Genomic DNA, 13,111 nt, shown 5'->3' on the forward strand with positions numbered 1-13,111 from the left:
GACAGCAGGAAGGAGATGGGGATCACGTTAGGCCACATAATCTTGCTTGACTGTCAATTCGGGGCAGCTCCTTGATCTTCACTACCTTTGTGAGACTTGGAGTGTGTCCTTTTATAGAGAAAAGTCAAAATATTATTTTTTCTTTTTGCTCAGAGGAGTCTCTATATTTTTTAAGTGGATTTTTATCCCACACAAGGGCAACCATCACTTCTAGACTGCAAAATATATTATAAAGTCATTAAATCTATTTTGCATGAGAGATCTAAACAAGATGTTCAAACTCAGGATTTGATAAAACAAAACATCAATTATTAAGAAAGAACTTTTTATATGCTAAAAAGTTTGTAAACAGTTAAGCAGAAATTAAGTTTATACCAACATCTTACACCATCCATATTACCTTCTAAAAGGATACTTGATCTTAACATTATAGACCATACCATTAAAAAAAATAAAATAGGGGTGGCTAGGTGGTGCAGTGGATAGAGCACCGACCGGCCCTGGAGTCAGGAGGACCTGAGTTCAAATCCAACCTCAGACACTTAATAATTACTTAACTGTGTGGCCTTGGGCAAGCCACTTAACCCCATTGCCTTGGGAAAAAAAAACCTAAAAAAAAGATTAGAATAGAAACAGATTATTTACTTTTCATGTCTATGGGTGAAAGATTTTTTTTTAGAAAGATTTTATTTATTTATTTTGAGTTTTACATTTTCCCCCCCATTCTTGCTTCCCTCCCCCCACCCCCACAGAAGGCATTCTGTTAGTCTTTACATTGGTTCCATGTTATACATTGATCTCAGTTGAATGTGATGACAGAGAAATCATATCCTTAAGGAAGAAAAATAAAGTATGAGATAGTAAAATTTCATAATAATATAACATCCCCCCCACCAATTTGATGGTAATAGTCTTTGGTCTTTGTTCAAACTCCACAATTCTTTCTCTGGATACAGATGGTACTCTCCATTGCAGATAGCCCAAAATTGTCCCTGGTTGTTGCACTGAAGGGATGAGCAAGCCCATCAAGGTTGATTATCACCCCCATGTTGCTATTAGGGTGTACAATGCTATTCTGGTTCTGCTCATCTTGCTCATCATCAGTTCATGCATGCAAATCTTTCCAGACTTTACTGAATTCCCATCCCTCCTGGTTTCTAATGGAACAATAGTGTTCCATGATATACACATACCGCAGTTTGCTAAGCCATTCCCCAATTAAAGGACATTCACTTAATTTCCAATTCTTTGCCACCACAAACAGGGCTGCTATGAATATTTTTGTACAAGTGATGTTTTTACCCTTTTTCCTAATCTCTTCAGGATATAGATACAATAGTGGTATTGCTGGGTCGAAGGGTATGCACATTTTTGTTGCTCTTTGGGTATAATTCCAAATTGCTCTCCAGAAGGGTTGGATGAGTTCACAGCTCCATCAAGAATGTATTCTTGTCCCAGATTTCCTGCATCCCTTCCAACATTGATCATTGTCCTTTCAGGTAATATCGACCAGTCTGAGAGGTGTGAGGTAGTATCTCAGAGATGCTTTAATTTGCATTTCTCTAATAGGTAATGATTTGGAGCAATTTTTCAAATGTCTATGGATTGCTTTAATTTCCTCAGCTATAAATTGCCTTTGCATATCCTTTGACCATTTGTTAATTGGGGAATGGCTTGTTTTTTTGAAAATTTGACTCAGTTCTCTGTATATTTTAGAAATGAGTCCTTTGTCAGAAATACTAGTTGCAAAAATTGTTTCCCAATTTAGAAAGATTTATTTTTAACTGAAACAGAAATATATGGAAAAGCTAAAAATAGATAACTTTGATTACACAAAATTGGAAAACTTTTTTTTTTGGTTTTTGCAAGGCTATGGGGTTAAGTGAATTGCCCAGGGTCACACAGCTAGGTAATTATTAAGTACCCGAGGTCACATTTGAACTCAGAGCCTCCTGACTCCAGGACCAGAGCTCTATCCACTGCTGTATGGACAGCCACCTAGCTGCCCAACTAGAAAACTTCTGTACAAACAAGATTAATCACATGATAATCAGAAATAAGAAATAATAATAATATAAGAGAAATGGTTGAATGGGAAAAACAATCTTCAATTTCTCTGATAAAGTTTGGTATTCAAGATATATTACCAATTAACAGATACATTCTGCATTTCTCTTAGTGTGTTCACACAAGTAAAAACACACTTATATATGCTATTATCCTTCCCTAATAGATAAGTCATCAAAGTATATGAACAATCAATTCTCAAAAGAATTGCAGACTATTAATGAATACATGAAAGACTACTTTGGATCATTAATTAACAAGAAAAGTGCAAATCAAAACAACTCTGAGCTTTCACTTTACACCTCATAAATTGTCAAAGATGAAAAAAGATGGGAATAGGAAGGATTGGGAGGATATAAGCATGCTGGCACATTGTTGGTGGAGCTATGAATCAGTATCTAATTTTGGAAAGTAATTTGAAATTATGCAAATAAAGTGACTAAAATGTCCATACCCTTTGGATACATTAGACTTATACCCCAAGGAGGTTATTGATAAGAAGAATGTTCCCATATACACCAAAATCTTTATAGCAGCATTTTTATGCTATTTAAGAACTGCAAACAAAGAAGATATCCATCAGTTGGAGGATGGCTAAACAAATAATGGTACCTGAATGTAATGCCATAAGAAATGATCAATATGATGCATACAGAGAGTCAGGGACAGAGCTATAGGAAAGGATGCAGAATGTAGTAAACAAAACCAAAAAAAATGACATACACATGACTACAGAATTGTAAACAGAAAGAAATACAAACAAATCAAAAGCATATATCATAAAGATCAGGCATGACTTGAAAGAAGAGAAATGTGAATATATTCCTGTCTTTTTGCAGAGGTGGAAGGTCTACAAGTGCATTGCATAACTAAGTTTCCTTTTGTTTTACATTGCAAATATTTCTAGACTTTTTCAATGTGTTGATCAGGTCTTCTGGTTTTGTCTTTTTCCTTTTTTTTTTTTTTTGACCCTTAAAAAATATACTATTAGTTATTTGGTATGGCTCTCTGGAAGTGAGGGAGAAGAGACAGAGAAATATTGGGGGAAAGTACATGTCCAAACAAAAGACATGAAGGAAAATTTATTTTTAAAAAATAATGTGAGCTCTGTAATAAGATATCACTGTGATATAAGAAATGATGAGCAGACTGATTTCAGAAAAAACTGGAAAGACATAAGAAATGATGAAAAGTTAAGAGCAAAACCAGAAGAACATTGTACATAATGACATCAATGCTGAACAATGATCTAGCTATTCTCAGCAATACAATGATAAAAGACAATTCCAAAAGACTCATAATGAAAAATTCTATCCACCTCCCAAGAAAGAACTGATGGTTTCTGAATACAGACCCAAGCACACTATCTCCCACTCTTTGTATTTTTTTTCATGGTTTCATAGTGGCTGTTTGCCCAGGGTTATGCATGTGGTGGTGTGAGCACTAACAGCTGTCTGTTTGCTATTTTTATATGAACGAAATGGAATACTATTGTGCAATTAGACATAAACAGGCAGATTTCAGAAACATTTGTAAAGATTCATATATACTGATGCAAATTAAAATGAACAGAAGCAGGAAAACATTGTACACAGAATCAACAACATTGCATGATGATCAACTATAGAATAATTTGGTTCTTCTAAGCAGCACTATGATCCAAGACAAGTATATATATCCAGAAACAAAACTGAAAAACTGAATGCAGATCAAAGCATACTTTTTTCACTTAATTCTTTTTGAAGATTTTTCCCTTTGATCTGTTTCTTTTTTCACAACTGTGACTAATATGAAAATGTATTTACATGGTAATGCATGTATAATCTATCAAATTGTCTACCATTTTAGAAAGAGAGGAGGGGACAGAGGGAGAAAAATCTGGAATTCAAAAATGAATGCTAGGAGCAGCTAGCTGGTGCAGTGGATAGAGCACCAGCCCTGGAGTCAGGAGGACCTGAGTTCAAATCTGACCTCAGACACTTAATAATTACCTAGCTGTGTGGCCTTGTGCAAGCCACTTAACCCTATTTGCTTTGCAAAAAAAAAACAAACCTAAAAAAAATAAATGCTAAAAATGTCTTGACCTGTAATTGGGAACATATTATTAAAAATAAATCAAAGATTTTTAATAAAAGAGATGATCATCAATAAAACATTGTGGGGAAGAAAAGATAGGGGATATGAACTTAGACCAGTGATTTTGCTAATATAGATAGCACCCAGAAGAGGAAACTCTTTACCATTGTAGACTGGCACCATTAACAATTTATGGTTGGGGGCAGCTAGGTGGTACAATGGATAGAACATTGGAGTCAGGAGTACCTGAGTTCAAATCCAGCCTTAGACACTTAATAATTACCTAACTGTGTGGTCTTGGACAAGCCATTTAACCCCATTGCCTTGCAAAAAAAAAAAAAAAAAGAAAACCTAAAAATGAATAAATAAATAAACAATTTATGGTCTTAGAGACCCTAGGACCTTGAGAGCTTAAAATGACTTGCCTACAGCAAATGTGTATCAGAGGTTGGCCTCAAACCCAAGTGTTTCTGAGTCTGAGACTAGTACTCTACCCATTCAGTCTCACTGCCTCTTCCTCTTTAAATGAAAAAAAGAAAACAAAAGAGAACCTAAAATAAGGGAATATAAATAATTATCTTTCATTGTAGCCAAGGTAGCCTCCTAACTGATAGTTAGTCCGGACTCTGCTTACTGCCAGTTCTAAATGCTTGGCTCCCATATTAGGCCTTGTTTAGTCTCAAAATATATCATAAGTTTCAATTTTCATATTTCTAAGTTTCATCTCCCCAGTTGAACAACTCCTCAGTTCTTTAAGCCAATAAATGAATCAACTGTGTGATAAAGTGACCAAAAATGGGAGTTCAGTCTGCAGTAAGGAACAATGTCCAGGCCTAGGGAAGGGAGTACCACCATGTTCTTGGTCCTAGTTAGACCCTGTTCAGCAGACTGGGTATGCATGTATCACAAGAGCACATCCAATACAGGACAATATAGATAGGGAAAGACCCATGACCCATGTGAAATAGTTAAGGGAACTAGGAATATTTAGTTTGGGAAAAAAGGAAAACTCAGGGAGAAGAAAAATGATAACTCTCTTTAAACATTGAAAGGCTGTCCTTTGGAATTGGGGTTTGATAGAATCAGAGTTGCTGCAGTGTTTTAGTGGTTGTCTAGTCTAAGAATTCCTTGCAATCTCCTGGACCGAGTCAGTTATATGGAATGACCTTGTCTTCCAGAGAGGACAAACCCTATTCTTTCCTGAGACCACTCCACTTTGGGCATTACCATGTTACTATGATGATGACATCTTCCCTTATGATTGGTTCTGTTTGATCTCACAGATAAAAACGGCAGAGGGATTTGGAAGACTTCCTGCCAATAAGGGCTGTCCTAAAGCAGAAAGTGTTATCTTGAGACGGGCAAATTGTACATTCCAGGAAGTTCTCAAATGAAGGCTGTATTACCATTTGTCCAAAATATTGTAAAAGAAATTTCGACTCAGCGGTTGGATCCCCTCCACCTAGGGCCCACCCAACTCTGAGACTGTAGCCCCACAGTACTGGATGCACACTGTAAATGATTACAACATACCTATCTTATCAATACTGCCACCTTGATGGGATCTTCATCATCAGGCTGGTACATTGTAAATGATCATGACCCTCAGGCCATACCTAGCTCGTCATTATTGATACATTTCTGGGAGGGGGTCTTCATCTCCAGGCTCCCTCTTCACAACCAGGCTGCAGGCTCTGAATTCAACTCTTCCACCAACTGGTCAAGTAACCTTAGACAAGCCATCTCCTCCTCCCTTTGGACTTAGGTTTCCCTTTGTGGGGCTAGATAGGGCTCTATGACAATGCACTGTGGGAAGGGTCCAAATATTTTATTTCTTAAGGGACAGGGAAGGAAGACCAGAGACGGGGTAGAACAGAACCTTTCCCACCACCAAGGACTCTCAGCCCCCAGTTTCTCCCACCCAAGGGGGTGAACAGAGAATTAAAACAGCAGCTTAACCTTGATCCAAGGACCATAATACCAAATTTGGGCTGGGCTCTCTCTCCATCCTGTGCAGGCCTGACCCTGTTTTGGAAATTCTGCCATTTTCAAGGATTTGCAGGCCAACAGAACCCCTTCCCCTCTGGTCCAGACCGAAGGGTGGCCCCGCCCAGCAGGGCTAAATCTCCAACTCCATCTTTCTAAGGCTTCCTACGGCCAGTCCTTAGGCTCCAAGTCCTGGAAGAGCCCATACTTCTGGACTTAGGAATGAGTCTTATCTTTGGAAAGGTGGGGCTGAGGTTGAGTTTTTGAATTCACTTGATTTGGTGCTGCCATAGAAGGTATCTGGGAAAGATCCTGGCAAGAGAGAATGAGAGACCCTTCCCTTTAATGGTTAGAATAACAATATTCAGCATATACAGATGGTTTGCAAAGCACTTTATAATCCATTATCTCATTTGAGTCTTACAGCCATCCTGTGAAGAAGGTTGTTGTCGTTCAATTCAGTCCATCTCATCATGACCCTAATTGGAGTTTTCTTGGTGAGGAGACTAGAGTGGCTTGCCATTTCATTTTCCAGTTGATTGAGCTAGTGTGACTTGCCCAGAGTCACACAACTAATGAAGACCTGAGGTCAGATTTGAACTCAGGTCTTCCAGACTCCAGGCTCAGTATTTCACTGAGTCATCTGGCTGTCTGGTAGGTAATTGCTATTCCTAATCCCCATTCTACCATGAGGAAGCTAAAGTTCAACTACTGGGTCAAGGTCTCAAAGCTACTGGTCTCTGAAGCAGGATTTGAATTCAGATCTTCTTGACTCTAGGATCACTCATTATGCCAGATTGACCCTCAGGCACAGGACTCTGAGAAAGCTGACCTGAGGTAGTCCGATGTGATGGACACAATTCTGGACCTACGGCCGAGACCTTGGGTTCAAATCCTGCCTCAGACATTCATTAGTGCCATGTGACTAATATGGAAATTATTTTACATGATGTCACATGTACAATTGATATCATATTGCTTGCTTCTTGATGGGAAGGGAAGAGGTAGGAGAGAGAAAGAATTTGGAATTCAAAATTTTAAAAATGAATATTATAGTAGAAAAAAAAGAAACATCTTAGCTTGGGCATGACTTTGGGCAAGTCATTCAACCTCTTCGGTCTCTTAACTTTCTCATCTATAAAGTGAGCATCTGCTTAAGTTCCCTTCCAACTCTCAATCCATGATGATCCTGTGCCCACTTTTTGGACTGGGAAGACAGGGATGAATGGGAGAAAACAAAAATTTTCTGGGTATCCAAAGAGATGACCAGGAAGCTGGATGCACAAATCACAGAATTAGAAAGGGAAGGGACCCTAGCAACCATCTAATCTCATTTCCTTCATTTTAGAGTAGGAAACTGAGGTACAGAAAGGTTAAGCAACTTGCCCAAAATAACTGATAGTAAGCAACAAAAATAGTAACAGCATTTTGCATTTCGTTATTGTTATTTAGTGTGTTCATTTCTTCGTGACCCCATTAGGGGTTGTCTTACCATAGATACTGGCGTGGTTGGCCATTTTCTTCTCCAGCTCATTTTACAGATGAGGAACCTGAGGCAAACAGGGTGAAGTGACGTGCCCAGGGTCACACAGCTAATAAGTGTCTGAGGCTGGATATGAACTCAGGAAGATGAGTCTCTATGCTCTCTGCACTATGGTGTCACCTAGCTGTCTCTAGGTGTTTTGCATATAAGATCTCATTTAAACCTCACAATAGCCCACTGAAGTTAAATCATCAACCCCAATTAGCCGATGGGAAAATAGTTAAGCTTGGAAAGGTAAAGTCACTTGCATAGCATGTCACAGCTAGTGTTTGATATGGGATTTGAACCCCAGGTCTTTCTGACCCCTAAATCAACACTCTGAGAGATTCAAACTTTAATCCTCTTGGTTCAGATCCAGAATTTCCCCCTAGCCACAGTTCTCAAAGTGTAGTCTGGGAACCAGGGAGGGTCCATGAGGTCAAAACTATTTTCATAAAAATAGTAAGATGAGGGCAGCTAGGGATAGACCACCAGCCTTGAGGTCAGGAGGATTTGAATTCAAATCCAGCCTCAGACACTTACTAGCTGTGTGACCCTGGGCAAGTCACTTAACCCTTTGCCTCAAAAACCCATCTACTGCCAAGATGCTTTAGTTTCTAATAAAGTAGGTATCAGTGGGTGTAACCCACATAAATAAAATTCTTTAGGGAGGTCTTAAATAATTTTTTGTTGTCTTAAATAATTTTTAAGCATGTAAAGAGTTCCTGTAGAGATAAAGCACTGGGGCCTGGAGTCAAGAAGACCAGAGTTCAAATCCAGCTCCAGACACTTACTAGATAACGGGACCCTGGATAAGTCATTTAACTCTGCTTGCCTCAGTTTCCTCTTCTGTAAAATGAGCTGGAGAAAGAAATGGCAAACCACTCTAGCATTTTTGCCAAGAAAACCCCAAATAGGGCTATGAAGGGTTGGACTTGACTGAACAACAACAATAAAGATAACAATACAAATTAATATTACTGTATTAATGTCTACTACAGGAAGTATCCATAGATATAACCATTATAAATAAAAGTTCTTTGGGAGGTCCTAAGTAACTTTTAGGTATATAAAGAGATCTTGAGACCATAGCTGAGAGTCACTTCTCCATAGCTTAGAACCTCTCAGTTCCAGTTCCTAATCCTTGGGCATCAGGGGGGATATTGCCGGGCTGTATCAGACTGGTCTCCTGACATTCCCTCCCACCCCAACCTTAGTGTTCCTGGATTCCTCATTCAGCCCCCCAGATCATACCTATAGGGAACATCCAAAATTTGAGAACTCTGTGGAAGAATTTTGGAGAATGGTCCTACCTGCTTCTGGCAGAGGTCAAATAGGACTCGAGAATTAGTCAGGCACCAGAGCTCCCCGAAGAGGGAGACGAAGACGCCCATGATGTCCATCCAGCGGCCGACGGTCAACAGGAGAATAAAGAGGCCACCCATTCGCACAAACACCGTCTGGTATTGGCTCTGGAGGCCTGGATGTTGTCGCTGCTCTTCTGTATGAAGGACACAACATGACTGTCTGTCTCAACCAGGACCTCATCCCCACCCCTTCTCCCCTTCTCCTCTTCCTTCTGGATTCATGACCTCCCAGGTTTCCTCACTGACCTAGTGACTCCCTCTTTCAATCCTCTTTTCTTTCTTCTCCTCTGTATGAGTCTCCCACATTTTCATCCCTCTCTTTTTGAGTATTCTCTTTTCATGATAATAGCAATAGTTCAAATATCTAAAGGGTAAGGTATATATTTGCAAAGTATTTTACATGTGATCTTCAACCTGGGCAAAAGCCCTGGGAGGTAGGAGCTTTATTAAACCCCATTTTATAGACTGGCCTTCCCTCAAAAGTCCACATTGGACAGCATCCCCTCCTGCTTCCTCTGTGGTTTCCATCCACTGACACCTCAGCAGCTAGCTAGTTCAGTGGATAGAATGAAGAACTCAGAGTCAAGAATACCTGAGTTCAAATCTTGCCTCTGACACTTACTGGCTGTGTGACTTAGGTCAAGTCACATCCTGACTTAGTTTCCTCATCTGTAAAATGAGGATGAATATGAACCTTCCCTCCTAGAGCCACAAACCCCCTAAGGTTCCTGGAATCTACAATATTCCTACCAGTAGTCCCTCCTACAAATCTTTTTTTTTTAGGTTGTTTTTTTTTTTTGCAAGGCAATGGGGTTAAGTGGCTTGCCCAAGGCCACACAGCTAGGTAATTATTAAGTGTCTGAGACGGGATTTGAACTCAGGTCCTCCTGACTCCAGGGCCAGTGCTCTATCCACTACGCCACCTAGCTTGCCCCTCCTTCCTACAAATCTTTTCCCGGGTTCCCTTCTTTTTCGTTGACCCTGCCTAGGACCCCTCACCCTGCATGTAGATGACCAGCAAGGTATAGCAGATGGTAAGCGGAGTCCAGAAACGTACAGCCTCCGAGGTGGTCAGGAAGTCACGGTTAATGAGAGCCACTGCGGCCACGTCACCCACCAGGAAGGCCACACGCAGGGCCCGGCCCAGTAGGTTGGGGAGGTCTTGCCACTTGGCCAGCAGGGTCAGGCAGGCCCCGCAATAGTGCTCACGGCTGTGCAGTTCATAGAGGCGGCAGATATGGCGGTAAAGATGCCGGGCCCCCCTTGCCAGAAGCCCCGCCAGCCCCAGGCTGAGCAGCAAGTTGAGAGTCCGATGTGGGGCTCCCTCCAGCAGGAAGCTCAGACTACAGGTCAGCCCACAGCCCAGGGAATACTGGCACAGAAGGAACAACTGGAGAAACTCAGGGACCAGAGGGCCCTGCAGATGAGGAGAGAGAGAAGGGACAGGTCAGCTATTCCGGCCTGGGGTTTCTCCATCAAGTCCCATGGAATCGCAAACCTTTAAGCCCTTAAAAGAAAATTTTAGAACCTTGGAATCTCAGAAGCAAGGGAGCCCCAGCAAGGGAATCCGAGCAAGGGAGGGTCCTTAGAACCTGGAATGGCAGAGTGCATCAAGATAAGCTAATCTAACATCTTCATTGCATAGATGGAAAAACTGAGCCCCAAGGTTTCAGCTCTGAAGAAAAAACCTGAACTAGGTCTCAGGTCTCATGGTGCTTCTCCAAAGACATTAGGAGCTCATCCCCCTCTACTCCAAACCTGCAAGTGAGACAACTTCAGCCTAGGTTGTCTAGGCCAGAGGCTGGCCTCTGCACCACAGCAAGGTCAGGTGCCAGTTGGATAAGACCAGCAGAGTCAGGTCCCAGGGCATCATCCAGGCATGTTGGCCTTCCTGCCTCTTCCTACAGGGTCAGGTTTGACCCAGATCTCCAGTGATGGGGTTGATCCCGGAGGGCCTTGCTCTCCCTTCCCATGCCCTCCCCCTTCAGGACCTTCCACACTACAGAGCATATGGTCAAGTCACTGACAATAGTGGGGAAGGTCCCCCTGGTCACCCCCAGTCCCTCAGCCTTACCTTGTTCAAGGTCAGCAGCAAAGAGACAGCCCGGAGAGAGAACTCCAGGACCACCAGAGCAGCCACCCGGACCTCAACCACAGTGAGGAGGGCTGTCAGCCCCACCAGGTGCAGGGGCTCTAGCACAGCCCACTGGGTAAGCAGGAACTTTTTTTCCTCTTTTCTCTTAGTATCACTGTGGGGGGGGAAGAAGGGAGAGTTCATGGGGAGCAGCTCAATCACTAGGCCTCCCCCCAAGGACCCATAGAACTCCAGACAGTCAGAGCCTTTGAAGCCTAGAATATCAGGAGGGTTAAGCTCAGGCCTCAGCTCAGTCTCCAGTCCGGGGAGTATTAGAAAGGACCCGAGGGACCCCTTAGACCTGGGAAGGGGAAGCACCAACCCAAGAAATCATTTAGTCTGGAGGTGCCAGGGCAATCCCAGGCAGGACTTGAAATACAATAGATCTCCGGGCTTTTGAAGCAAGGATATTTAAGTTGATAATTTTGTATGACCCATGAAGGCCAAATGGTCCTCGGTAGGAAACAATTTCCCCACCTCTGCCTTAGACAAACTACTTAACTTTTCAAATGAGAACATCTGGAGCCAGAGGGAAGCTCAGCAACCCACCTCTGTCCTGGGATGTACATCTATTGGATGTCAGCCCCCCTTTCTCTTGGGGTTCCTTCTCCCGCAGCCCAACCCAGTCTTAGTTCATAGGCAAAGGAGGAAGGGGAATGAAGGGCAGGTCACTCACTTCACACAATAGATGAAGAAGTAGATTTTCATGAAGCTGCCCAGCACAGACACTCCGCAGGCTCCAATCAAACCTGAGATGGGGAGAGACAAGGGTTCAGCTCTAGGAAGCTACCAGGGGGAAGGGAGAGTGAGGAAGACAGCAAGGTGGGAGAGGAGGGTCCGGAGGGTGTGGACAAGCAATGAGACAGCAGGGGAGAAGACTTGCCTCTGGGAGTGAGGAAGAGATCTGGGAATTGGGGGGGGGGCGAGAACCAGGAAGGAGAGAGGCTGGAGGAGGGGCAGCTCCGAGGACTATGGGGAGCTAAGAGAGACAAAGCAATCTTTGGGAGATTCAAAGGGATTGGGTTGTGTCCCTTGGGAAGGGGCTCTAAGGAGATATGGACGGATGGGGGAGATAGAGGGAGCCCCAGAGAGTGGACTTAGACTTGGGGAAAGCCCAAAGAAGGTGCCCCAGGGAGCTGGGATAGATTTAACTCTGGGGTTTTGAATCTGGACCCATGAGCTTTTTTTTGTGACTATATTTTTTTAGTGACTATATTGAGTCACTATATTTATTCTTTGCAATCCTGTGCATTTTATTTTCTGCATTTCAAATCATTATTCTGAGAAGGGGCTTCACTAAAATGCTAAAAGGGTCTATGCTGTACCAAGAACCTCTGAATTATTCAGGGATCCCAAAGAGAAGGGAGGGAAGGGGGCACCCCAAGAGTTTGGCAGAGACAGAGAGAGAGGAGAAGAATGGAGAAAGCCTTGGGGGAGCCCAAGGGAATTGGAGAGGGTTGGAGAGGACACTTAGGCAGTCCAGGGAGTTAGTGTAGACCCCAGAGGGGGGATGGGGGGATGGGGGGATGGGGACAGGGCATAGCCAACGACTAACCTTGCAGGAGGGAGTCCAGTAAGCTGGAGCCCCAGTCCAAAGAGGGCAGTGAGGGGAGCCAGGAGGTGAGGGAGAACATGGTGCTGGGGTGTCTGGGGGTGTGGGGAGAGGGGGAACAGCGCAGGGAAGCTCGGACCCTGCCGCCCTGGGCAGGTTGGGGTGAGGGAGGCAGGAAAGGGGCGGGCCCTGCGTCACCTGGGCCAAAGGTGGTTAGGGCTGATAAGGGAAAGAAGAGAGCCTCCAGGCTGAGTGAATGATTGTCCAAGGATCTGGGACTTGGGAAAAGCCAAGATGAGCAAAGTGGAGCTGAGCCAGGCCCCCGGGGCAGCCACTGGCCGGCCCAAGTTCTGACTCCTTCAGGGTCTCAGCCCCTTTTTCCTTCCTAGTTTTAAAACAGACAGGAA

At 43.1% G+C, this 13,111-nt stretch overlaps 1 protein-coding gene across 1 annotated transcript; it reads right to left on the reverse strand.

Moving 5' to 3' along the window:
• Positions 1 to 2,312: 2,312 nt before the first annotated feature.
• TMEM82 (transmembrane protein 82) lies at positions 2,313 to 12,861 on the reverse strand. Its single transcript, XM_074218363.1, has 6 exons — positions 12,708 to 12,861; positions 11,829 to 11,901; positions 11,093 to 11,267; positions 10,018 to 10,435; positions 8,965 to 9,152; positions 2,313 to 6,441 (listed from the first exon to the last, which is right to left on the reverse strand). The coding sequence occupies exons 1-6, from the start codon at positions 12,784 to 12,786 to the stop codon at positions 6,346 to 6,348; spliced, it is 1,029 nt and encodes a 342-aa protein (XP_074074464.1). The 5' UTR covers positions 12,787 to 12,861; the 3' UTR covers positions 2,313 to 6,345.
• Positions 12,862 to 13,111: the final 250 nt, after the last annotated feature.

Source organism: Macrotis lagotis, chromosome 1 (genome assembly GCF_037893015.1).
Source record: "Macrotis lagotis isolate mMagLag1 chromosome 1, bilby.v1.9.chrom.fasta, whole genome shotgun sequence".
NCBI lineage: Eukaryota > Metazoa > Chordata > Mammalia > Peramelemorphia > Peramelidae > Macrotis > Macrotis lagotis.

What these genes read in the sequence shown, in the direction of transcription:
- TMEM82 (XM_074218363.1), bottom strand. Translation starts at nt 12,786, where the DNA reads ATGTTCTCCCTCACCTCCTGGCTCCCCTCACTGCCCTCTTTGGACTGG. An exon ending in TGCTGCTGACCTTGAACAAG is followed by an intron (nt 10,436 to 11,092) that starts GTAAGGCTGAGG and finishes CCTCATCTGCAG; the next exon opens with GGCCCTCTGGTCCCTGAGTT. An exon ending in TTGACCTCTGCCAGAAGCAG is followed by an intron (nt 6,442 to 8,964) that starts GTAGGACCATTC and finishes CTCTCTTGCCAG; the next exon opens with GATCTTTCCCAGATACCTTC.